The 25,189-nt window shown below is 58.8% G+C and overlaps 4 protein-coding genes across 5 annotated transcripts in view; 1 reads left to right on the top strand and 3 right to left on the bottom strand.

The window, feature by feature from the left end:
* KATNAL2 (katanin catalytic subunit A1 like 2) overlaps positions 1 to 25,189 on the top strand; it is a 274,880-nt gene that overhangs the window by 64,562 nt on the left and 185,129 nt on the right. The window lies entirely within an intron of this gene.
* LOC129457639 (elongin-A3-like) lies at positions 2,900 to 4,690 on the bottom strand. Its single transcript, XM_063614003.1, has 2 exons — positions 3,135 to 4,690; positions 2,900 to 3,020 (listed from the first exon to the last, which is right to left on the bottom strand). The coding sequence occupies exons 1-2, from the start codon at positions 4,667 to 4,669 to the stop codon at positions 2,900 to 2,902; spliced, it is 1,656 nt and encodes a 551-aa protein (XP_063470073.1). The 5' UTR covers positions 4,670 to 4,690.
* Positions 7,539 to 9,314, bottom strand: LOC129457634 (elongin-A3-like). Its single transcript, XM_063614001.1, has 2 exons — positions 7,759 to 9,314; positions 7,539 to 7,659 (listed from the first exon to the last, which is right to left on the bottom strand). The coding sequence occupies exons 1-2, from the start codon at positions 9,291 to 9,293 to the stop codon at positions 7,539 to 7,541; spliced, it is 1,656 nt and encodes a 551-aa protein (XP_063470071.1). The 5' UTR covers positions 9,294 to 9,314.
* LOC129457675 (elongin-A3) lies at positions 21,474 to 23,282 on the bottom strand. The gene is made up of 2 exons (XM_063613999.1): positions 21,727 to 23,282; positions 21,474 to 21,594 (listed from the first exon to the last, which is right to left on the bottom strand). The coding sequence occupies exons 1-2, from the start codon at positions 23,259 to 23,261 to the stop codon at positions 21,474 to 21,476; spliced, it is 1,656 nt and encodes a 551-aa protein (XP_063470069.1). The 5' UTR covers positions 23,262 to 23,282.

The following is a 25,189-nucleotide window of genomic DNA, read 5'->3' as shown; positions in this document are numbered from 1 at the left end:
CGCGCGCAGCGTAGTGGACCCTGCCGCCATCTCGCCAGAGCTGTGCAGGCGTCGCTGCCCTGGCGGTCGCGGCTCTGTCCTCGGGGCGGCGGGACCCACGAAGTCTGGGGTGGCCGGTCCTCGCTGCCCGGTCGCCAGGCAGCGACCTCGGGATGTGGAGTCGCAGCCTGGAGCAAGCTCGGTCCTCGGAGCAGTGGGCCACTGGTTCCGGGGCGCTGGTCCTCGCGGACCGCAGGCCTCGGGGCGGGGAGTCCCCACAACCTGGAGCGAGCTGGGTCCTCGGAGCAGCGGGCCACTCGGTCTGGAACGCCGGTCCTTGCAGACAGCCGAGCAGGCCCGCTTCTCTTCCTGGGGATGTGGAGCCGCAGCCCGCACTGACCTCCGCGGTGCGCCGTCCGTCCAACGCCGAAGGAAGCTCCCCTGCCAGAGCCCGGCCTTATATAGCCAGCCCCAGGCCCGCCCGGGGCTCCAGCCCTGCCACCCTTGGCCCCTGGGCTGCCCCGCCCCAATACGAATTCATTCCGTCGGCCCAAGGCAGCCAGTCGGGACGGTCCACGCCAGGTGGACTGCTGTGCCCCACAGGTTGATTCGGTTAATTGCACCCTGGACACACCCCACTGAGTTCTACCGTTGGCCCTCCGTGTTCCCAGGTTCCACATCTGTGGATTCCAAAAGACACAGAGGGAATCTTCCTGGCAGCAAAAGCGGAAATAACAGCACCGCCAGGCAAAATCCTAGGCAGAAGAACCAACAGAGGACAACAGCCCTTTATCTGGGATTGACGTTGTGTGAGGGGACTTCGTATCATGTTTGTTTTCCATTTTGGCAGGGGAAGCGTTTTCCACGAAGAAAGGTTGTTGCCGGTGGATTTGCTTCCCAGGGACTGGGCTTTCTGGCTGGGAGTGGGGAGGGGCTGCGGGGTGATGGGTGGCTACTCCACCTCTAGAAACAGGGTGTGGCTCCTCTGCCTTGGGGAGGATATTCTGCTCTCTTGTGAGTTTTGCAGGCCGCCTGACATTCTCTCCTGAATTGCTGTCAAGAAATAGAGAGGGGCGCTGACTCTGGCCCTTGCTGGGGAAGCTTTTCTGAGGTTTTGTTTTTAAATTTTGAGACGGAGTTTGGCTTTTGTCATCCAGGCTGGAGTGCAACGGTGGGATCTGGGCTCACTGCAACCTCCGCCTCCCGGGTTCGAGCGGTTCTCCTATCTCAGCCCCCTGAGTAGCTGCTTTTACAGGCGCTGGCCAGCAAGTCCAACCGAGTTTCGTCTTTGTAGAAGAGAGGGGATTGCCTCATATTGGTCGGGCTGTTCTGCAACACCTGACCTCAGGTGGTCTGCCGGCCTCGACCTCCCAAAGCCATGGGAATACAGGCGTGAGTCACCGTGCCCGGACATGTCTGAGTTTTTACACGGTCGCTGATGGGATTATGTCCCCTTCCCCGGAACGAATGCTTTTCTGACTTCCTTCAGGGTGGTAACTCTGTGGCACCCTCTTCTGACTCCTTACGTGTTCTTCAGGCTTGAGGGACTCTTTTGACGTGCACCGGCATCCAGCCTGGTGCCTGCTTCCATAAGCTTCCCAGCACCCATTCTGCTGACAGCCCAGGGTTCAGTACTTTGATCTCTTCTGCTGCCCTTGCTCGCTTTTGCCTTGTGGCTTATGTCTTTGTATTTCTCTCTCTACCCCTCACTGTCGGTAACGCCTAAGAACGACCTTTAGTTAATGGTGTTTGTGTGTGTGCGTGTGTGTATGCGTGTGCGTTTGCGTGTTTGTGTGTGTGTGTGTCTTTGTTAGTGTGTATGTGCGTGTGTCGTATCTGGCACACGGTCCTGTGATTACCTGCCCTCGTGAAGCCAACAAGTGCCCTGAGTTAGAATGCACACGTTCAGCAAAGCCTGCAGGAGCTGGTAGGAGGTGAACTCAAGGTAGTTAAGCCGGTCATCTCATGGTAATTAGAAACTCTGATTGGCAGGTTTAGACTTCCTGATCGAGAACCTAAATGAGCTGATTAAGGTGTCGCCGTTCTTTCACGGGGGTTCTGGTTGAAAAGATTGGGAATGATTCTATGCGGTGCTTAGTAAAAGTATTTTGACTTAAGGAACGTACCAGTTGTTAGCGTTTATGTATGAAATCCGAGAGTTGCTCTCTTCAACTAAACAGCAGTTTGCATTGAGATGTGCTCTGGTTGTGTCACCCAGGCTGGGGTGCAGTGGAATGAGGAAGGGTCAGTGCACCCTCCCCTTGCCCAGCTCAGGCGCTGCTGCCCCTCAGCTGGGACCACGGGGGCCGTGCCACCACACCGGGCTAATTTTGGTATCTTTTGTGGAGACGGGGTTTCTCCGTTTGGCGCAGCCTGGTCTCCACCTCCTGGGCTCAAGCGAGCTGCTTTCCTCGGCCTCCCAGAGGAGGACGGCTCGCGATTACAGGATCATGCCCGGCCTTTTATCTAAAAGAAACCAACAGCAGCCACAAAACCTTCTGCGTAGTCGCAGTTATCAGTGTCAACTAACGGATTGAGAGTTTGTGTCTAAGAAGTCCTTATGCACTCGATGATTTCACACGAAAGGAAGACGAAGGAGAATGTCACATCTTGTACCTGATTTATGATTGCAACTAGGGCGTTTTTTAAAAAACAATCAGTGAACCGCCAAAGTAGAATTGATTCGAATGCCTTCAGAATATCTTGTGAATTCTGAGGTGTCCTCCAAGGAGGGAGGCAGTGGCTGGGTGTGGGAGGCGAAAGTCACAGGGCCAGCACTTGACCCCTGCAGAATTCAGAGGCTCAACTTTGCACCAAGCCAAGGGTTCTGGTGCCCATTGGAAGTTTCGTTCCCCAACCCGCATTGACTTTGCATTGGTCCTCCTCCCCCCTGATTTTATCTGTAAGGCAAGTCCTGAGTTTATCGTCGGGAGAATCTTCTCTTGTAGTCTCGAACTGCCTTGGCCATCAGCGGGGCCACTTTCTTGGCAGCCTGTTTCCGGGTTTTGGCCGCGGGCGCCCCGTGCTCATTGCTGCTGCTCTGGCAGGGGTTGGCCCGCTCCTCAGGGAGCCGGTGAAGGACGCTGCTGCTGCTGCTGCTGCTGCTGCTGCTGCTGCTGCTGCTGCTGCTGCTGCCGCTGCTGCTGCTGCTGCTGCCGCTAATGATGCCGCCCCCGCCGCCGTCCCCGAGCCCCCCGGCGCCCTGGCTGGAGGGAGCCTGGCTGCTTCCTGCGGGCTTGGGGGCTGGCTTGATCCCTCCATTTCCCGGGTCAGCTGCTCCTGCTGACTTCCCTTGCCTGCTGGAAGCATCCTGAGGCGTCTTGGCCGCAGAGTTGAAACAGATCATCTTTGTCTGACGGCGGCTGGGTTCGTTTTCACGTGCTGATCGGATTTTCGTGGTCACTACTCGCAGCCGCTGCTCTCGGGCGTCCCGAAGCCGCAGGTACAGCTCCCGCCAAGACTCGTGCTCCTGTGGCTTTTCTTCCTTGAAGTCGTGGAGACAATGAATCCTCCATAATTCATCTGTCTCTCGAGCCAGTGCGTGATTGTCTTTCTCTCTGCGATACAGCTGATCAGGCGTCCACGCTTCCAGAACGGGTTCAAGAACCGAGTAGGGGACCCCTCCCACGTCGCCGAGGGCGTCCGGATTGTTTCTAAGCACCCGGAGGCACTGCTGGCGCAGCGTCAGCACCTGCAGCTGGCAGGCAGGCCTGGAGCCCGAGTACACCTGCCTCTTAGCATTCACTCTGCGTCCAGGGAAAGCAGCTTCCTCCTGGAACGTTGGCGCGGAGAGTGCTTCTGGCTGTGCCTGGGAGGTCATGGCCTCAAAAGCGGACAGCAGATCGTAGTTGGCCTGCATCCAGTCCGCTGAGGGGTCCCAGAGCTCTGAGAAGACAGGGCTGGGCACCGTTTTCGGCCCGGCGGAATCAGCGCCGGCCGCCTGCAGCCTCTCTGACTGGCTTTCCTGCACAGGAGGCGATTTCTGAGCCGAAGCCCAGCGGGACGATTCGTGCCCCTCGCTGTGGCTCACCACGGCTTCCCCCTGGAGTTGGCCCTGGCAGCCCTGACCCAGCAGAGGCCCGCCCTGAGCGGCGTGAGCGTGGCCTCTTCCGGGTTCCTTCCCGGGCAGGGCGGGCTCAGGGCCCTCGGGCATGGGGAGGGGAGCGGTGCGCGTTGGAGGGGCCCGTTGGGGGCCGGAATCAGCTGGGGCCATTCTGGGGCGCTTTCTCTCGGCTCTGGGCTCGCGACTGGGAGACCTCGGGTGAGGTCTCTGTTGCCCCGGAGGTGTTCTGCGCGCTGTCCGTCTGTGTTCAGGGCTGTGAGATGGGCTCCCGGGGGCCGTCGCGTTTTCTGGGAAGCCCCAGGCCTTTTCCTGGTCCTGAAGAGCCTCCCCGAAGCACTGTCGGGAAGCGCTCTCCTCAGGGTCCTGTGGGTCAGGCCCGGTGTTTCGGTCCACAAGCACCAGCTTCTTCCACCGGGCCGCTAAGTCTCTGGCAAAGTCGCCCACCTGCTGGTGCTTCCGCAGGCGCTTCACCGCCTTTCTGATTCCAGTCTCCGCCAGGATGTCTGCCGTCATGGGCAAGGCGGAGAGTTTCTGCAAATATTTCTCTAGCTTTCTCGGGTCCGTCTTAGTGGCCAGACGCACCTGCAGCTTCTCCACCGCGCGCAGCGTAGTGGACCCTGCCGCCATCTCGCCAGAGCTGTGCAGGCGTCGCTGCCCTGGCGGTCGCGGCTCTGTCCTCGGGGCGGCGGGACCCACGAAGTCTGGGGTGGCCGGTCCTCGCTGCCCGGTCGCCAGGCAGCGACCTCGGGATGTGGAGTCGCAGCCTGGAGCAAGCTCGGTCCTCGGAGCAGTGGGCCACTGGTTCCGGGGCGCTGGTCCTCGCGGACCGCAGGCCTCGGGGCGGGGAGTCCCCACAACCTGGAGCGAGCTGGGTCCTCGGAGCAGCGGGCCACTCGGTCTGGAACGCCGGTCCTTGCAGACAGCCGAGCAGGCCCGCTTCTCTTCCTGGGGATGTGGAGCCGCAGCCCGCACTGACCTCCGCGGTGCGCCGTCCGTCCAACGCCGAAGGAAGCTCCCCTGCCAGAGCCCGGCCTTATATAGCCAGCCCCAGGCCCGCCCGGGGCTCCAGCCCTGCCACCCTTGGCCCCTGGGCTGCCCCGCCCCAATACGAATTCATTCCGTCGGCCCAAGGCAGCCAGTCGGGACGGTCCACGCCAGGTGGACTGCTGTGCCCCACAGGTTGATTCGGTTAATTGCACCCTGGACACACCCCACTGAGTTCTACCGTTGGCCCTCCGTGTTCCCAGGTTCCACATCTGTGGATTCCAAAAGACACAGAGGGAATCTTCCTGGCAGCAAAAGCGGAAATAACAGCACCGCCAGGCAAAATCCTAGGCAGAAGAACCAACAGAGGACAACAGCCCTTTATCTGGGATTGACGTTGTGTGAGGGGACTTCGTATCATGTTTGTTTTCCATTTTGGCAGGGGAAGCGTTTTCCACGAAGAAAGGTTGTTGCCGGTGGATTTGCTTCCCAGGGACTGGGCTTTCTGGCTGGGAGTGGGGAGGGGCTGCGGGGTGATGGGTGGCTACTCCACCTCTAGAAACAGGGTGTGGCTCCTCTGCCTTGGGGAGGATATTCTGCTCTCTTGTGAGTTTTGCAGGCCGCCTGACATTCTCTCCTGAATTGCTGTCAAGAAATAGAGAGGGGCGCTGACTCTGGCCCTTGCTGGGGAAGCTTTTCTGAGGTTTTGTTTTTAAATTTTGAGACGGAGTTTGGCTTTTGTCATCCAGGCTGGAGTGCAACGGTGGGATCTGGGCTCACTGCAACCTCCGCCTCCCGGGTTCGAGCGGTTCTCCTATCTCAGCCCCCTGAGTAGCTGCTTTTACAGGCGCTGGCCAGCAAGTCCAACCGAGTTTCGTCTTTGTAGAAGAGAGGGGATTGCCTCATATTGGTCGGGCTGTTCTGCAACACCTGACCTCAGGTGGTCTGCCGGCCTCGACCTCCCAAAGCCATGGGAATACAGGCGTGAGTCACCGTGCCCGGACATGTCTGAGTTTTTACACGGTCGCTGATGGGATTATGTCCCCTTCCCCGGAACGAATGCTTTTCTGACTTCCTTCAGGGTGGTAACTCTGTGGCACCCTCTTCTGACTCCTTACGTGTTCTTCAGGCTTGAGGGACTCTTTTGACGTGCACCGGCATCCAGCCTGGTGCCTGCTTCCATAAGCTTCCCAGCACCCATTCTGCTGACAGCCCAGGGTTCAGTACTTTGATCTCTTCTGCTGCCCTTGCTCGCTTTTGCCTTGTGGCTTATGTCTTTGTATTTCTCTCTCTACCCCTCACTGTCGGTAACGCCTAAGAACGACCTTTAGTTAATGGTGTTTGTGTGTGTGCGTGTGTGTATGCGTGTGCGTTTGCGTGTTTGTGTGTGTGTGTGTCTTTGTTAGTGTGTATGTGCGTGTGTCGTATCTGGCACACGGTCCTGTGATTACCTGCCCTCGTGAAGCCAACAAGTGCCCTGAGTTAGAATGCACACGTTCAGCAAAGCCTGCAGGAGCTGGTAGGAGGTGAACTCAAGGTAGTTAAGCCGGTCATCTCATGGTAATTAGAAACTCTGATTGGCAGGTTTAGACTTCCTGATCGAGAACCTAAATGAGCTGATTAAGGTGTCGCCGTTCTTTCACGGGGGTTCTGGTTGAAAAGATTGGGAATGATTCTATGCGGTGCTTAGTAAAAGTATTTTGACTTAAGGAACGTACCAGTTGTTAGCGTTTATGTATGAAATCCGAGAGTTGCTCTCTTCAACTAAACAGCAGTTTGCATTGAGATGTGCTCTGGTTGTGTCACCCAGGCTGGGGTGCAGTGGAATGAGGAAGGGTCAGTGCACCCTCCCCTTGCCCAGCTCAGGCGCTGCTGCCCCTCAGCTGGGACCACGGGGGCCGTGCCACCACACCGGGCTAATTTTGGTATCTTTTGTGGAGACGGGGTTTCTCCGTTTGGCGCAGCCTGGTCTCCACCTCCTGGGCTCAAGCGAGCTGCTTTCCTCGGCCTCCCAGAGGAGGACGGCTCGCGATTACAGGATCATGCCCGGCCTTTTATCTAAAAGAAACCAACAGCAGCCACAAAACCTTCTGCGTAGTCGCAGTTATCAGTGTCAACTAACGGATTGAGAGTTTGTGTCTAAGAAGTCCTTATGCACTCGATGATTTCACACGAAAGGAAGACGAAGGAGAATGTCACATCTTGTACCTGATTTATGATTGCAACTAGGGCGTTTTTTAAAAAACAATCAGTGAACCGCCAAAGTAGAATTGATTCGAATGCCTTCAGAATATCTTGTGAATTCTGAGGTGTCCTCCAAGGAGGGAGGCAGTGGCTGGGTGTGGGAGGCGAAAGTCACAGGGCCAGCACTTGACCCCTGCAGAATTCAGAGGCTCAACTTTGCACCAAGCCAAGGGTTCTGGTGCCCATTGGAAGTTTCGTTCCCCAACCCGCATTGACTTTGCATTGGTCCTCCTCCCCCCTGATTTTATCTGTAAGGCAAGTCCTGAGTTTATCGTCGGGAGAATCTTCTCTTGTAGTCTCGAACTGCCTTGGCCATCAGCGGGGCCACTTTCTTGGCAGCCTGTTTCCGGGTTTTGGCCGCGGGCGCCCCGTGCTCATTGCTGCTGCTCTGGCAGGGGTTGGCCCGCTCCTCAGGGAGCCGGTGAAGGACGCTGCTGCTGCTGCTGCTGCTGCTGCTGCTGCTGCTGCCGCTGCTGCTGCTGCTGCTGCCGCTAATGATGCCGCCCCCGCCGCCGTCCCCGAGCCCCCCGGCGCCCTGGCTGGAGGGAGCCTGGCTGCTTCCTGCGGGCTTGGGGGCTGGCTTGATCCCTCCATTTCCCGGGTCAGCTGCTCCTGCTGACTTCCCTTGCCTGCTGGAAGCATCCTGAGGCGTCTTGGCCGCAGAGTTGAAACAGATCATCTTTGTCTGACGGCGGCTGGGTTCGTTTTCACGTGCTGATCGGATTTTCGTGGTCACTACTCGCAGCCGCTGCTCTCGGGCGTCCCGAAGCCGCAGGTACAGCTCCCGCCAAGACTCGTGCTCCTGTGGCTTTTCTTCCTTGAAGTCGTGGAGACAATGAATCCTCCATAATTCATCTGTCTCTCGAGCCAGTGCGTGATTGTCTTTCTCTCTGCGATACAGCTGATCAGGCGTCCACGCTTCCAGAACGGGTTCAAGAACCGAGTAGGGGACCCCTCCCACGTCGCCGAGGGCGTCCGGATTGTTTCTAAGCACCCGGAGGCACTGCTGGCGCAGCGTCAGCACCTGCAGCTGGCAGGCAGGCCTGGAGCCCGAGTACACCTGCCTCTTAGCATTCACTCTGCGTCCAGGGAAAGCAGCTTCCTCCTGGAACGTTGGCGCGGAGAGTGCTTCTGGCTGTGCCTGGGAGGTCATGGCCTCAAAAGCGGACAGCAGATCGTAGTTGGCCTGCATCCAGTCCGCTGAGGGGTCCCAGAGCTCTGAGAAGACAGGGCTGGGCACCGTTTTCGGCCCGGCGGAATCAGCGCCGGCCGCCTGCAGCCTCTCTGACTGGCTTTCCTGCACAGGAGGCGATTTCTGAGCCGAAGCCCAGTGGGACGATTCGTGCCCCTCGCTGTGGCTCACCACGGCTTCCCCCTGGAGTTGGCCCTGGCAGCCCTGACCCAGCAGAGGCCCGCCCTGAGCGGCGTGAGCGTGGCCTCTTCCGGGTTCCTTCCCGGGCAGGGCGGGCTCAGGGCCCTCGGGCATGGGGAGGGGAGCGGTGCGCGTTGGAGGGGCCCGTTGGGGGCCGGAATCAGCTGGGGCCATTCTGGGGCGCTTTCTCTCGGCTCTGGGCTCGCGACTGGGAGACCTCGGGTGAGGTCTCTGTTGCCCCGGAGGTGTTCTGCGCGCTGTCCGTCTGTGCTCAGGGCTGTGAGATGGGCTCCCGGGGCCCGTCGCGTTTTCTGGGAAGCCCCAGGCCTTTTCCTGGTCCTGAAGAGCCTCCCCGAAGCGCTGTCGGGAAGCGCTCTCCTCAGGGTCCTGTGGGTCAGGCCCGGTGTTTCGGTCCACAAGCACCAGCTTCTTCCACCGGGCCGCTAAGTCTCTGGCAAAGTCGCCCACCTGCTGGTGCTTCCGCAGGCGCTTCACCGCCTTTCTGATTCCAGTCTCCGCCAGGATGTCTGCCGTCATGGGCAAGGCGGAGAGTTTCTGCAAATATTTCTCTAGCTTTCTCGGGTCCGTCTTAGTGGCCAGACGCACCTGCAGCTTCTCCACCGCGCGCAGCGTAGTGGACCCTGCCGCCATCTCGCCAGAGCTGTGCAGGCGTCGCTGCCCTGGCGGTCGCGGCTCTGTCCTCGGGGCGGCGGGACCCACGAAGTCTGGGGTGGCCGGTCCTCGCTGCCCGGTCGCCAGGCAGCGACCTCGGGATGTGGAGTCGCAGCCTGGAGCAAGCTCGGTCCTCGGAGCAGTGGGCCACTGGTTCCGGGGCGCTGGTCCTCGCGGACCGCAGGCCTCGGGGCGGGGAGTCCCCACAACCTGGAGCGAGCTGGGTCCTCGGAGCAGCGGGCCACTCGGTCTGGAACGCCGGTCCTTGCAGACAGCCGAGCAGGCCCGCTTCTCTTCCTGGGGATGTGGAGCCGCAGCCCGCACTGACCTCCGCGGTGCGCCGTCCGTCCAACGCCGAAGGAAGCTCCCCTGCCAGAGCCCGGCCTTATATAGCCAGCCCCAGGCCCGCCCGGGGCTCCAGCCCTGCCACCCTTGGCCCCTGGGCTGCCCCGCCCCAATACGAATTCATTCCGTCGGCCCAAGGCAGCCAGTCGGGACGGTCCACGCCAGGTGGACTGCTGTGCCCCACAGGTTGATTCGGTTAATTGCACCCTGGACACACCCCACTGAGTTCTACCGTTGGCCCTCCGTGTTCCCAGGTTCCACATCTGTGGATTCCAAAAGACACAGAGGGAATCTTCCTGGCAGCAAAAGCGGAAATAACAGCACCGCCAGGCAAAATCCTAGGCAGAAGAACCAACAGAGGACAACAGCCCTTTATCTGGGATTGACGTTGTGTGAGGGGACTTCGTATCATGTTTGTTTTCCATTTTGGCAGGGGAAGCGTTTTCCACGAAGAAAGGTTGTTGCCGGTGGATTTGCTTCCCAGGGACTGGGCTTTCTGGCTGGGAGTGGGGAGGGGCTGCGGGGTGATGGGTGGCTACTCCACCTCTAGAAACAGGGTGTGGCTCCTCTGCCTTGGGGAGGATATTCTGCTCTCTTGTGAGTTTTGCAGGCCGCCTGACATTCTCTCCTGAATTGCTGTCAAGAAATAGAGAGGGGCGCTGACTCTGGCCCTTGCTGGGGAAGCTTTTCTGAGGTTTTGTTTTTAAATTTTGAGACGGAGTTTGGCTTTTGTCATCCAGGCTGGAGTGCAACGGTGGGATCTGGGCTCACTGCAACCTCCGCCTCCCGGGTTCGAGCGGTTCTCCTATCTCAGCCCCCTGAGTAGCTGCTTTTACAGGCGCTGGCCAGCAAGTCCAACCGAGTTTCGTCTTTGTAGAAGAGAGGGGATTGCCTCATATTGGTCGGGCTGTTCTGCAACACCTGACCTCAGGTGGTCTGCCGGACTCGACCTCCCAAAGCCATGGGAATACAGGCGTGAGTCACCGTGCCCGGACATGTCTGAGTTTTTACACGGTCGCTGATGGGATTATGTCCCCTTCCCCGGAACGAATGCTTTTCTGACTTCCTTCAGGGTGGTAACTCTGTGGCACCCTCTTCTGACTCCTTACGTGTTCTTCAGGCTTGAGGGACTCTTTTGACGTGCACCGGCATCCAGCCTGGTGCCTGCTTCCATAAGCTTCCCAGCACCCATTCTGCTGACAGCCCAGGGTTCAGTACTTTGATCTCTTCTGCTGCCCTTGCTCGCTTTTGCCTTGTGGCTTATGTCTTTGTATTTCTCTCTCTACCCCTCACTGTCGGTAACGCCTAAGAACGACCTTTAGTTAATGGTGTTTGTGTGTGTGCGTGTGTGTATGCGTGTGCGTTTGCGTGTTTGTGTGTGTGTGTGTCTTTGTTAGTGTGTATGTGCGTGTGTCGTATCTGGCACACGGTCCTGTGATTACCTGCCCTCGTGAAGCCAACAAGTGCCCTGAGTTAGAATGCACACGTTCAGCAAAGCCTGCAGGAGCTGGTAGGAGGTGAACTCAAGGTAGTTAAGCCGGTCATCTCATGGTAATTAGAAACTCTGATTGGCAGGTTTAGACTTCCTGATCGAGAACCTAAATGAGCTGATTAAGGTGTCGCCGTTCTTTCACGGGGGTTCTGGTTGAAAAGATTGGGAATGATTCTATGCGGTGCTTAGTAAAAGTATTTTGACTTAAGGAACGTACCAGTTGTTAGCGTTTATGTATGAAATCCGAGAGTTGCTCTCTTCAACTAAACAGCAGTTTGCATTGAGATGTGCTCTGGTTGTGTCACCCAGGCTGGGGTGCAGTGGAATGAGGAAGGGTCAGTGCACCCTCCCCTTGCCCAGCTCAGGCGCTGCTGCCCCTCAGCTGGGACCACGGGGGCCGTGCCACCACACCGGGCTAATTTTGGTATCTTTTGTGGAGACGGGGTTTCTCCGTTTGGCGCAGCCTGGTCTCCACCTCCTGGGCTCAAGCGAGCTGCTTTCCTCGGCCTCCCAGAGGAGGACGGCTCGCGATTACAGGATCATGCCCGGCCTTTTATCTAAAAGAAACCAACAGCAGCCACAAAACCTTCTGCGTAGTCGCAGTTATCAGTGTCAACTAACGGATTGAGAGTTTGTGTCTAAGAAGTCCTTATGCACTCGATGATTTCACACGAAAGGAAGACGAAGGAGAATGTCACATCTTGTACCTGATTTATGATTGCAACTAGGGCGTTTTTTAAAAAACAATCAGTGAACCGCCAAAGTAGAATTGATTCGAATGCCTTCAGAATATCTTGTGAATTCTGAGGTGTCCTCCAAGGAGGGAGGCAGTGGCTGGGTGTGGGAGGCGAAAGTCACAGGGCCAGCACTTGACCCCTGCAGAATTCAGAGGCTCAACTTTGCACCAAGCCAAGGGTTCTGGTGCCCATTGGAAGTTTCGTTCCCCAACCCGCATTGACTTTGCATTGGTCCTCCTCCCCCCTGATTTTATCTGTAAGGCAAGTCCTGAGTTTATCGTCGGGAGAATCTTCTCTTGTAGTCTCGAACTGCCTTGGCCATCAGCGGGGCCACTTTCTTGGCAGCCTGTTTCCGGGTTTTGGCCGCGGGCGCCCCGTGCTCATTGCTGCTGCTCTGGCAGGGGTTGGCCCGCTCCTCAGGGAGCCGGTGAAGGACGCTGCTGCTGCTGCTGCTGCTGCTGCTGCTGCTGCTGCTGCTGCTGCTGCTGCTGCTGCTGCTGCTGCTGCCGCTGCTGCTGCTGCTGCTGCCGCTAATGATGCCGCCCCCGCCGCCGTCCCCGAGCCCCCCGGCGCCCTGGCTGGAGGGAGCCTGGCTGCTTCCTGCGGGCTTGGGGGCTGGCTTGATCCCTCCATTTCCCGGGTCAGCTGCTCCTGCTGACTTCCCTTGCCTGCTGGAAGCATCCTGAGGCGTCTTGGCCGCAGAGTTGAAACAGATCATCTTTGTCTGACGGCGGCTGGGTTCGTTTTCACGTGCTGATCGGATTTTCGTGGTCACTACTCGCAGCCGCTGCTCTCGGGCGTCCCGAAGCCGCAGGTACAGCTCCCGCCAAGACTCGTGCTCCTGTGGCTTTTCTTCCTTGAAGTCGTGGAGACAATGAATCCTCCATAATTCATCTGTCTCTCGAGCCAGTGCGTGATTGTCTTTCTCTCTGCGATACAGCTGATCAGGCGTCCACGCTTCCAGAACGGGTTCAAGAACCGAGTAGGGGACCCCTCCCACGTCGCCGAGGGCGTCCGGATTGTTTCTAAGCACCCGGAGGCACTGCTGGCGCAGCGTCAGCACCTGCAGCTGGCAGGCAGGCCTGGAGCCCGAGTACACCTGCCTCTTAGCATTCACTCTGCGTCCAGGGAAAGCAGCTTCCTCCTGGAACGTTGGCGCGGAGAGTGCTTCTGGCTGTGCCTGGGAGGTCATGGCCTCAAAAGCGGACAGCAGATCGTAGTTGGCCTGCATCCAGTCCGCTGAGGGGTCCCAGAGCTCTGAGAAGACAGGGCTGGGCACCGTTTTCGGCCCGGCGGAATCAGCGCCGGCCGCCTGCAGCCTCTCTGACTGGCTTTCCTGCACAGGAGGCGATTTCTGAGCCGAAGCCCAGCGGGACGATTCGTGCCCCTCGCTGTGGCTCACCACGGCTTCCCCCTGGAGTTGGCCCTGGCAGCCCTGACCCAGCAGAGGCCCGCCCTGAGCGGCGTGAGCGTGGCCTCTTCCGGGTTCCTTCCCGGGCAGGGCGGGCTCAGGGCCCTCGGGCATGGGGAGGGGAGCGGTGCGCGTTGGAGGGGCCCGTTGGGGGCCGGAATCAGCTGGGGCCATTCTGGGGCGCTTTCTCTCGGCTCTGGGCTCGCGACTGGGAGACCTCGGGTGAGGTCTCTGTTGCCCCGGAGGTGTTCTGCGCGCTGTCCGTCTGTGTTCAGGGCTGTGAGATGGGCTCCCGGGGGCCGTCACGTTTTCTGGGAAGCCCCAGGCCTTTTCCTGGTCCTGAAGAGCCTCCCCGAAGCACTGTCGGGAAGCGCTCTCCTCAGGGTCCTGTGGGTCAGGCCCGGTGTTTCGGTCCACAAGCACCAGCTTCTTCCACCGGGCCGCTAAGTCTCTGGCAAAGTCGCCCACCTGCTGGTGCTTCCGCAGGCGCTTCACCGCCTTTCTGATTCCAGTCTCCGCCAGGATGTCTGCCGTCATGGGCAAGGCGGAGAGTTTCTGCAAATATTTCTCTAGCTTTCTCGGGTCCGTCTTAGTGGCCAGACGCACCTGCAGCTTCTCCACCGCGCGCAGCGTAGTGGACCCTGCCGCCATCTCGCCAGAGCTGTGCAGGCGTCGCTGCCCTGGCGGTCGCGGCTCTGTCCTCGGGGCGGCGGGACCCACGAAGTCTGGGGTGGCCGGTCCTCGCTGCCCGGTCGCCAGGCAGCGACCTCGGGATGTGGAGTCGCAGCCTGGAGCAAGCTCGGTCCTCGGAGCAGTGGGCCACTGGTTCCGGGGCGCTGGTCCTCGCGGACCGCAGGCCTCGGGGCGGGGAGTCCCCACAACCTGGAGCGAGCTGGGTCCTCGGAGCAGCGGGCCACTCGGTCTGGAACGCCGGTCCTTGCAGACAGCCGAGCAGGCCCGCTTCTCTTCCTGGGGATGTGGAGCCGCAGCCCGCACTGACCTCCGCGGTGCGCCGTCCGTCCAACGCCGAAGGAAGCTCCCCTGCCAGAGCCCGGCCTTATATAGCCAGCCCCAGGCCCGCCCGGGGCTCCAGCCCTGCCACCCTTGGCCCCTGGGCTGCCCCGCCCCAATACGAATTCATTCCGTCGGCCCAAGGCAGCCAGTCGGGACGGTCCACGCCAGGTGGACTGCTGTGCCCCACAGGTTGATTCGGTTAATTGCACCCTGGACACACCCCACTGAGTTCTACCGTTGGCCCTCCGTGTTCCCAGGTTCCACATCTGTGGATTCCAAAAGACACAGAGGGAATCTTCCTGGCAGCAAAAGCGGAAATAACAGCACCGCCAGGCAAAATCCTAGGCAGAAGAACCAACAGAGGACAACAGCCCTTTATCTGGGATTGACGTTGTGTGAGGGGACTTCGTATCATGTTTGTTTTCCATTTTGGCAGGGGAAGCGTTTTCCACGAAGAAAGGTTGTTGCCGGTGGATTTGCTTCCCAGGGACTGGGCTTTCTGGCTGGGAGTGGGGAGGGGCTGCGGGGTGATGGGTGGCTACTCCACCTCTAGAAACAGGGTGTGGCTCCTCTGCCTTGGGGAGGATATTCTGCTCTCTTGTGAGTTTTGCAGGCCGCCTGACATTCTCTCCTGAATTGCTGTCAAGAAATAGAGAGGGGCGCTGACTCTGGCCCTTGCTGGGGAAGCTTTTCTGAGGTTTTGTTTTTAAATTTTGAGACGGAGTTTGGCTTTTGTCATCCAGGCTGGAGTGCAACGGTGGGATCTGGGCTCACTGCAACCTCCGCCTCCCGGGTTCGAGCGGTTCTCCTATCTCAGCCCCCTGAGTAGCTGCTTTTACAGGCGCTGGCCAGCAAGTCCAACCGAGTTTCGTCTTTGTAGAAGAGAGGGGATTGCCTCATATTGGTCGGGCTGTTCTGCAACACCTGACCTCAGGTGGTCTGCCGGCCTCGACCTCCCAAAGCCATGGGAATACAGGCGTGAGTCACCGTGCCCGGACATGTCTGAGTTTTTACACGGTCGCTGATGGGATTATGTCCCCTTCCCCGGAACGAATGCTTTTCTGACTTCCTTCAGGGTGGTAACTCTGTGGCACCCTCTTCTGACTCCTTACGTGTTCTTCAGGCTTGAGGGACTCTTTTGACGTGCACCGGCATCCAGCCTGGTGCCTGCTTCCATAAGCTTCCCAGCACCCATTCTGCTGACAGCCCAGGGTTCAGTACTTTGATCTCTTCTGCTGCCCTTGCTCGCTTTTGCCTTGTGGCTTATGTCTTTGTATTTCTCTCTCTACCCCTCACTGTCGGTAACGCCTAAGAACGACCTTTAGTTAATGGTGTTTGTGTGTGTGCGTGTGTGTATGCGTGTGCGTTTGCGTGTTTGTGTGTGTGTGTGTCTTTGTTAGTGTGTATGTGCGTGTGTCGTATCTGGCACACGGTCCTGTGATTACCTGCCCTCGTGAAGCCAACAAGTGCCCTGAGTTAGAATGCACACGTTCAGCAAAGCCTGCAGGAGCTGGTAGGAGGTGAACTCAAGGTAGTTAAGCCGGTCATCTCATGGTAATTAGAAACTCTGATTGGCAGGTTTAGACTTCCTGATCGAGAACCTAAATGAGCTGATTAAGGTGTCGCCGTTCTTTCACGGGGGTTCTGGTTGAAAAGATTGGGAATGATTCTATGCGGTGCTTAGTAAAAGTATTTTGACTTAAGGAACGTACCAGTTGTTAGCGTTTATGTATGAAATCCGAGAGTTGCTCTCTTCAACTAAACAGCAGTTTGCATTGAGATGTGCTCTGGTTGTGTCACCCAGGCTGGGGTGCAGTGGAATGAGGAAGGGTCAGTGCACCCTCCCCTTGCCCAGCTCAGGCGCTGCTGCCCCTCAGCTGGGACCACGGGGGCCGTGCCACCACACCGGGCTAATTTTGGTATCTTTTGTGGAGACGGGGTTTCTCCGTTTGGCGCAGCCTGGTCTCCACCTCCTGGGCTCAAGCGAGCTGCTTTCCTCGGCCTCCCAGAGGAGGACGGCTCGCGATTACAGGATCATGCCCGGCCTTTTATCTAAAAGAAACCAACAGCAGCCACAAAACCTTCTGCGTAGTCGCAGTTATCAGTGTCAACTAACGGATTGAGAGTTTGTGTCTAAGAAGTCCTTATGCACTCGATGATTTCACACGAAAGGAAGACGAAGGAGAATGTCACATCTTGTACCTGATTTATGATTGCAACTAGGGCGTTTTTTAAAAAACAATCAGTGAACCGCCAAAGTAGAATTGATTCGAATGCCTTCAGAATATCTTGTGAATTCTGAGGTGTCCTCCAAGGAGGGAGGCAGTGGCTGGGTGTGGGAGGCGAAAGTCACAGGGCCAGCACTTGACCCCTGCAGAATTCAGAGGCTCAACTTTGCACCAAGCCAAGGGTTCTGGTGCCCATTGGAAGTTTCGTTCCCCAACCCGCATTGACTTTGCATTGGTCCTCCTCCCCCCTGATTTTATCTGTAAGGCAAGTCCTGAGTTTATCGTCGGGAGAATCTTCTCTTGTAGTCTCGAACTGCCTTGGCCATCAGCGGGGCCACTTTCTTGGCAGCCTGTTTCCGGGTTTTGGCCGCGGGCGCCCCGTGCTCATTGCTGCTGCTCTGGCAGGGGTTGGCCCGCTCCTCAGGGAGCCGGTGAAGGACGCTGCTGCTGCTGCTGCTGCTGCTGCTGCTGCTGCTGCTGCTGCTGCTGCTGCTGCTGCTGCTGCTGCCGCTGCTGCTGCTGCTGCTGCCGCTAATGATGCCGCCCCCGCCGCCGTCCCCGAGCCCCCCGGCGCCCTGGCTGGAGGGAGCCTGGCTGCTTCCTGCGGGCTTGGGGGCTGGCTTGATCCCTCCATTTCCCGGGTCAGCTGCTCCTGCTGACTTCCCTTGCCTGCTGGAAGCATCCTGAGGCGTCTTGGCCGCAGAGTTGAAACAGATCATCTTTGTCTGACGGCGGCTGGGTTCGTTTTCACGTGCTGATCGGATTTTCGTGGTCACTACTCGCAGCCGCTGCTCTCGGGCGTCCCGAAGCCGCAGGTACAGCTCCCGCCAAGACTCGTGCTCCTGTGGCTTTTCTTCCTTGAAGTCGTGGAGACAATGAATCCTCCATAATTCATCTGTCTCTCGAGCCAGTGCGTGATTGTCTTTCTCTCTGCGATACAGCTGATCAGGCGTCCACGCTTCCAGAACGGGTTCAAGAACCGAGTAGGGGACCCCTCCCACGTCGCCGAGGGCGTCCGGATTGTTTCTAAGCACCCGGAGGCACTGCTGGCGCAGCGTCAGCACCTGCAGCTGGCAGGCAGGCCTGGAGCCCGAGTACACCTGCCTCTTAGCATTCACTCTGCGTCCAGGGAAAGCAGCTTCCTCCTGGAACGTTGGCGCGGAGAGTGCTTCTGGCTGTGCCTGGGAGGTCATGGCCTCAAAAGCGGACAGCAGATCGTAGTTGGCCTGCATCCAGTCCGCTGAGGGGTCCCAGAGCTCTGAGAAGACAGGGCTGGGCACCGTTTTCGGCCCGGCGGAATCAGCGCCGGCCGCCTGCAGCCTCTCTGACTGGCTTTCCTGCACAGGAGGCGATTTCTGAGCCGAAGCCCAGCGGGACGATTCGTGCCCCTCGCTGTGGCTCACCACGGCTTCCCCCTGGAGTTGGCCCTGGCAGCCCTGACCCAGCAGAGGCCCGCCCTGAGCGGCGTGAGCGTGGCCTCTTCCGGGTTCCTTCCCGGGCAGGGCGGGCTCAGGGCCCTCGGGCATGGGGAGGGGAGCGGTGCGCGTTGGAGGGGCCCGTTGGGGGCCGGAATCAGCTGGGGCCATTCTGGGGCGCTTTCTCTCGGCTCTGGGCTCGCGACTGGGAGACCTCGGGTGAGGTCTCTGTTGCCCCGGAGGTGTTCTGCGCGCTGTCCGTCTGTGTTCAGGGCTGTGAGATGGGCTCCCGGGGCCCGTCGCGTTTTCTGGGAAGCCCCAGGCCTTTTCCTGGTCCTGAAGAGCCTCCCCGAAGCACTGTCGGGAAGCGCTCTCCTCAGGGTCCTGTGGGTCAGGCCCGGTGTTTCGGTCCACAAGCACCAGCTTCTTCCACCGGGCCGCTAAGTCTCTGGCAAAGTCGCCCACCTGCTGGTGCTTCCGCAGGCGCTTCACCGCCTTTCTGATTCCAGTCTCCGCCAGGATGTCTGCCGTCATGGGCAAGGCGGAGAGTTTCTGCAAATATTTCTCTAGCTTTCTCGGGTCCGTCTTAGTGGCCAGACGCACCTGCAGCTTCTCCACCGCGCGCAGCGTAGTGGACCCTGCCGCCATCTCGCCAGAGCTGTGCAGGCGTCGCTGCCCTGGCGGTCGCGGCTCTGTCCTCGGGGCGGCGGGACCCACGAAGTCTGGGGTGGCCGGTCCTCGCTGCCCGGTCGCCAGGCAGCGACCTCGGGATGTGGAGTCGCAGCCTGGAGCAAGCTCGGTCCTCGGAGCAGTGGGCCACTGGTTCCGGGGCGCTGGTCCTCGCGGACCGCAGGCCTCGGGGCGGGGAGTCCCCACAACCTGGAGCGAGCTGGGTCCTCGGAGCAGCGGGCCACTCGGTCTGGAACGCCGGTCCTTGCAGACAGCCGAGCAGGCCCGCTTCTCTTCCTGGGGATGTGGAGCCGCAGCCCGCACTGACCTCCGCGGTGCGCCGTCCGTCCAACGCCGAAGGAAGCTCCCCTGCCAGAGCCCGGCCTTATATAGCCAGCCCCAGGCCCGCCCGGGGCTCCAGCCCTGCCACCCTTGGCCCCTGGGCTGCCCCGCCCCAATACGAATTCATTCCGTCGGCCCAAGGCAGCCAGTCGGGACGGTCCACGCCAGGTGGACTGCTGTGCCCCACAGGTTGATTCGGTTAATTGCACCCTGGACACACCCCACTGAGTTCTACCGTTGGCCCTCCGTGTTCCCAGGTTCCACATCTGTGGATTCCAAAAGACACAGAGGGAATCTTCCTGGCAGCAAAAGCGGAAATAACAGCACCGCCAGGCAAAATCCTAGGCAGAAGAACCAACAGAGGACAACAGCCCTTTATCTGGGATTGACGTTGTGTGAGGGGACTTCGTATCATGTTTGTTTTCCATTTTGGCAGGGGAAGCGTTTTCCACGAAGAAAGGTTGTTGCCGGTGGATTTGCTTCCCAGGGACTGGGCTTTCTGGCTGGGAGTGGGGAGGGGCTGCGGGGTGATGGGTGGCTACTCCACCTCTAGAAACAGGGTGTGGCTCCTCTGCCTTGGGGAGGATATTCTGCTCTCTTGTGAGTTTTGCAGGCCGCCTGACATTCTCTCCTGAATTGCTGTCAAGAAATAGAGAGGGGCGCTGACTCTGGCCCTTGCTGGGGAAGCTTTTCTGAGGTTTTGTTTTTAAATTTTGAGACGGAGTTTGGCTTTTGTCATCCAGGCTGGAGTGCAACGGTGGGATCTGGGCTCACTGCAACCTCCGCCTCCCGGGTTCGAGCGGTTCTCCTATCTCAGCCCCCTGAGTAGCTGCTTTTACAGGCGCTGGCCAGCAAGTCCAACCGAGTTTCGTCTTTGTAGAAGAGAGGGGATTGCCTCATATTGGTCGGGCTGTTCTGCAACACCTGACCTCAGGTGGTCTGCCGGCCTCGACCTCCCAAAGCCATGGGAATACAGGCGTGAGTCACCGTGCCCGGACATGTCTGAGTTTTTACACGGTCGCTGATGGGATTATGTCCCCTTCCCCGGAACGAATGCTTTTCTGACTTCCTTCAGGGTGGTAACTCTGTGGCACCCTCTTCTGACTCCTTACGTGTTCTTCAGGCTTGAGGGACTCTTTTGACGTGCACCGGCATCCAGCCTGGTGCCTGCTTCCATAAGCTTCCCAGCACCCATTCTGCTGACAGCCCAGGGTTCAGTACTTTGATCTCTTCTGCTGCCCTTGCTCGCTTTTGCCTTGTGGCTTATGTCTTTGTATTTCTCTCTCTACCCCTCACTGTCGGTAACGCCTAAGAACGACCTTTAGTTAATGGTGTTTGTGTGTGTGCGTGTGTGTATGCGTGTGCGTTTGCGTGTTTGTGTGTGTGTGTGTCTTTGTTAGTGTGTATGTGCGTGTGTCGTATCTGGCACACGGTCCTGTGATTACCTGCCCTCGTGAAGCCAACAAGTGCCCTGAGTTAGAATGCACACGTTCAGCAAAGCCTGCAGGAGCTGGTAGGAGGTGAACTCAAGGTAGTTAAGCCGGTCATCTCATGGTAATTAGAAACTCTGATTGGCAGGTTTAGACTTCCTGATCGAGAACCTAAATGAGCTGATTAAGGTGTCGCCGTTCTTTCACGGGGGTTCTGGTTGAAAAGATTGGGAATGATTCTATGCGGTGCTTAGTAAAAGTATTTTGACTTAAGGAACGTACCAGTTGTTAGCGTTTATGTATGAAATCCGAGAGTTGCTCTCTTCAACTAAACAGCAGTTTGCATTGAGATGTGCTCTGGTTGTGTCACCCAGGCTGGGGTGCAGTGGAATGAGGAAGGGTCAGTGCACCCTCCCCTTGCCCAGCTCAGGCGCTGCTGCCCCTCAGCTGGGACCACGGGGGCCGTGCCACCACACCGGGCTAATTTTGGTATCTTTTGTGGAGACGGGGTTTCTCCGTTTGGCGCAGCCTGGTCTCCACCTCCTGGGCTCAAGCGAGCTGCTTTCCTCGGCCTCCCAGAGGAGGACGGCTCGCGATTACAGGATCATGCCCGGCCTTTTATCTAAAAGAAACCAACAGCAGCCACAAAACCTTCTGCGTAGTCGCAGTTATCAGTGTCAACTAACGGATTGAGAGTTTGTGTCTAAGAAGTCCTTATGCACTCGATGATTTCACACGAAAGGAAGACGAAGGAGAATGTCACATCTTGTACCTGATTTATGATTGCAACTAGGGCGTTTTTTAAAAAACAATCAGTGAACCGCCAAAGTAGAATTGATTCGAATGCCTTCAGAATATCTTGTGAATTCTGAGGTGTCCTCCAAGGAGGGAGGCAGTGGCTGGGTGTGGGAGGCGAAAGTCACAGGGCCAGCACTTGACCCCTGCAGAATTCAGAGGCTCAACTTTGCACCAAGCCAAGGGTTCTGGTGCCCATTGGAAGTTTCGTTCCCCAACCCGCATTGACTTTGCATTGGTCCTCCTCCCCCCTGATTTTATCTGTAAGGCAAGTCCTGAGTTTATCGTCGGGAGAATCTTCTCTTGTAGTCTCGAACTGCCTTGGCCATCAGCGGGGCCACTTTCTTGGCAGCCTGTTTCCGGGTTTTGGCCGCGGGCGCCCCGTGCTCATTGCTGCTGCTCTGGCAGGGGTTGGCCCGCTCCTCAGGGAGCCGGTGAAGGACGCTGCTGCTGCTGCTGCTGCTGCTGCTGCTGCTGCTGCTGCTGCTGCTGCTGCTGCTGCTGCTGCTGCTGCCGCTGCTGCTGCTGCTGCTGCCGCTAATGATGCCGCCCCCGCCGCCGTCCCCGAGCCCCCCGGCGCCCTGGCTGGAGGGAGCCTGGCTGCTTCCTGCGGGCTTGGGGGCTGGCTTGATCCCTCCATTTCCCGGGTCAGCTGCTCCTGCTGACTTCCCTTGCCTGCTGGAAGCATCCTGAGGCGTCTTGGCCGCAGAGTTGAAACAGATCATCTTTGTCTGACGGCGGCTGGGTTCGTTTTCACGTGCTGATCGGATTTTCGTGGTCACTACTCGCAGCCGCTGCTCTCGGGCGTCCCGAAGCCGCAGGTACAGCTCCCGCCAAGACTCGTGCTCCTGTGGCTTTTCTTCCTTGAAGTCGTGGAGACAATGAATCCTCCATAATTCATCTGTCTCTCGAGCCAGTGCGTGATTGTCTTTCTCTCTGCGATACAGCTGATCAGGCGTCCACGCTTCCAGAACGGGTTCAAGAACCGAGTAGGGGACCCCTCCCACGTCGCCGAGGGCGTCCGGATTGTTTCTAAGCACCCGGAGGCACTGCTGGCGCAGCGTCAGCACCTGCAGCTGGCAGGCAGGCCTGGAGCCCGAGTACACCTGCCTCTTAGCATTCACTCTGCGTCCAGGGAAAGCAGCTTCCTCCTGGAACGTTGGCGCGGAGAGTGCTTCTGGCTGTGCCTGGGAGGTCATGGCCTCAAAAGCGGACAGCAGATCGTAGTTGGCCTGCATCCAGTCCGCTGAGGGGTCCCAGAGCTCTGAGAAGACAGGGCTGGGCACCGTTTTCGGCCCGGCGGAATCAGCGCCGGCCGCCTGCAGCCTCTCTGACTGGCTTTCCTGCACAGGAGGCGATTTCTGAGCCGAAGCCCAGCGGGACGATTCGTGCCCCTCGCTGTGGCTCACCACGGCTTCCCCCTGGAGTTGGCCCTGGCAGCCCTGACCCAGCAGAGGCCCGCCCTGAGCGGCGTGAGCGTGGCCTCTTCCGGGTTCCTTCCCGGGCAGGGCGGGCTCAGGGCCCTCGGGCATGGGGAGGGGAGCGGTGCGCGTTGGAGGGGCCCGTTGGGGGCCGGAATCAGCTGGGGCCATTCTGGGGCGCTTTCTCTCGGCTCTGGGCTCGCGACTGGGAGACCTCGGGTGAGGTCTCTGTTGCCCCGGAGGTGTTCTGCGCGCTGTCCGTCTGTGCTCAGGGCTGTGAGATGGGCTCCCGGGGCCCGTCGCGTTTTCTGGGAAGCCCCAGGCCTTTTCCTGGTCCTGAAGAGCCTCCCCGAAGCGCTGTCGGGAAGCGCTCTCCTCAGGGTCCTGTGGGTCAGGCCCGGTGTTTCGGTCCACAAGCACCAGCTTCTTCCACCGGGCCGCTAAGTCTCTGGCAAAGTCGCCCACCTGCTGGTGCTTCCGCAGGCGCTTCACCGCCTTTCTGATTCCAGTCTCCGCCAGGATGTCTGCCGTCATGGGCAAGGCGGAGAGTTTCTGCAAATATTTCTCTAGCTTTCTCGGGTCCGTCTTAGTGGCCAGACGCACCTGCAGCTTCTCCACCGCGCGCAGCGTAGTGGACCCTGCCGCCATCTCGCCAGAGCTGTGCAGGCGTCGCTGCCCTGGCGGTCGCGGCTCTGTCCTCGGGGCGGCGGGACCCACGAAGTCTGGGGTGGCCGGTCCTCGCTGCCCGGTCGCCAGGCAGCGACCTCGGGATGTGGAGTCGCAGCCTGGAGCAAGCTCGGTCCTCGGAGCAGTGGGCCACTGGTTCCGGGGCGCTGGTCCTCGCGGACCGCAGGCCTCGGGGCGGGGAGTCCCCACAACCTGGAGCGAGCTGGGTCCTCGGAGCAGCGGGCCACTCGGTCTGGAACGCCGGTCCTTGCAGACAGCCGAGCAGGCCCGCTTCTCTTCCTGGGGATGTGGAGCCGCAGCCCGCACTGACCTCCGCGGTGCGCCGTCCGTCCAACGCCGAAGGAAGCTCCCCTGCCAGAGCCCGGCCTTATATAGCCAGCCCCAGGCCCGCCCGGGGCTCCAGCCCTGCCACCCTTGGCCCCTGGGCTGCCCCGCCCCAATACGAATTCATTCCGTCGGCCCAAGGCAGCCAGTCGGGACGGTCCACGCCAGGTGGACTGCTGTGCCCCACAGGTTGATTCGGTTAATTGCACCCTGGACACACCCCACTGAGTTCTACCGTTGGCCCTCCGTGTTCCCAGGTTCCACATCTGTGGATTCCAAAAGACACAGAGGGAATCTTCCTGGCAGCAAAAGCGGAAATAACAGCACCCGCCAGGCAAAATCCTAGGCAGAAGAACCAACAGAGGACAACAGCCCTTTATCTGGGATTGACGTTGTGTGAGGGGACTTCGTATCATGTTTGTTTTCCATTTTGGCAGGGGAAGCGTTTTCCACGAAGAAAGGTTGTTGCCGGTGGATTTGCTTCCCAGGGACTGGGCTTTCTGGCTGGGAGTGGGGAGGGGCTGCGGGGTGATGGGTGGCTACTCCACCTCTAGAAACAGGGTGTGGCTCCTCTGCCTTGGGGAGGATATTCTGCTCTCTTGTGAGTTTTGCAGGCCGCCTGACATTCTCTCCTGAATTGCTGTCAAGAAATAGAGAGGGGCGCTGACTCTGGCCCTTGCTGGGGAAGCTTTTCTGAGGTTTTGTTTTTAAATTTTGAGACGGAGTTTGGCTTTTGTCGTCCAGGCTGGAGTGCAACGGTGGGATCTGGGCTCACTGCAACCTCCGCCTCCCGGGTTCGAGCGGTTCTCCTATCTCAGCCCCCTGAGTAGCTGCTTTTACAGGCGCTGGCCAGCAAGTCCAACCGAGTTTCGTCTTTGTAGAAGAGAGGGGATTGCCTCATATTGGTCGGGCTGTTCTGCAACACCTGACCTCAGGTGGTCTGCCGGCCTCGACCTCCCAAAGCCATGGGAATACAGGCGTGAGTCACCGTGCCCGGACATGTCTGAGTTTTTACACGGTCGCTGATGGGATTATGTCCCCTTCCCCGGAACGAATGCTTTTCTGACTTCCTTCAGGGTGGTAACTCTGTGGCACCCTCTTCTGACTCCTTACGTGTTCTTCAGGCTTGAGGGACTCTTTTGACGTGCACCGGCATCCAGCCTGGTGCCTGCTTCCATAAGCTTCCCAGCACCCATTCTGCTGACAGCCCAGGGTTCAGTACTTTGATCTCTTCTGCTGCCCTTGCTCGCTTTTGCCTTGTGGCTTATGTCTTTGTATTTCTCTCTCTACCCCTCACTGTCGGTAACGCCTAAGAACGACCTTTAGTTAATGGTGTTTGTGTGTGTGCGTGTGTGTATGCGTGTGCGTTTGCGTGTTTGTGTGTGTGTGTGTCTTTGTTAGTGTGTATGTGCGTGTGTCGTATCTGGCACACGGTCCTGTGATTACCTGCCCTCGTGAAGCCAACAAGTGCCCTGAGTTAGAATGCACACGTTCAGCAAAGCTTGCAGGAGCTGGTAGGAGGTGAACTCAAGGTAGTTAAGCCGGTCATCTCATGGTAATTAGAA

This window comes from Symphalangus syndactylus, chromosome 1 (genome assembly GCF_028878055.3).
Source record: "Symphalangus syndactylus isolate Jambi chromosome 1, NHGRI_mSymSyn1-v2.1_pri, whole genome shotgun sequence".
NCBI lineage: Eukaryota > Metazoa > Chordata > Mammalia > Primates > Hylobatidae > Symphalangus > Symphalangus syndactylus.
Note: the sequence above shows the minus strand (reverse complement) of the source record. Positions and strands in the feature narration are given on the sequence as shown.

What these genes read in the sequence shown, in the direction of transcription:
- LOC129457634 (XM_063614001.1), bottom strand. Translation starts at nt 9,293, where the DNA reads ATGGCGGCAGGGTCCACTACGCTGCGCGCGGTGGAGAAGCTGCAGGTG. An exon ending in GGGGGCGGCATCATTAGCGG is followed by an intron (nt 7,660 to 7,758) that starts CAGCAGCAGCAG and finishes CAACCCCTGCCA; the next exon opens with GAGCAGCAGCAATGAGCACG.
- LOC129457639 (XM_063614003.1), bottom strand. Translation starts at nt 4,669, where the DNA reads ATGGCGGCAGGGTCCACTACGCTGCGCGCGGTGGAGAAGCTGCAGGTG. An exon ending in GGGGGCGGCATCATTAGCGG is followed by an intron (nt 3,021 to 3,134) that starts CAGCAGCAGCAG and finishes CAACCCCTGCCA; the next exon opens with GAGCAGCAGCAATGAGCACG.
- LOC129457675 (XM_063613999.1), bottom strand. Translation starts at nt 23,261, where the DNA reads ATGGCGGCAGGGTCCACTACGCTGCGCGCGGTGGAGAAGCTGCAGGTG. An exon ending in GGGGGCGGCATCATTAGCGG is followed by an intron (nt 21,595 to 21,726) that starts CAGCAGCAGCAG and finishes CAACCCCTGCCA; the next exon opens with GAGCAGCAGCAATGAGCACG.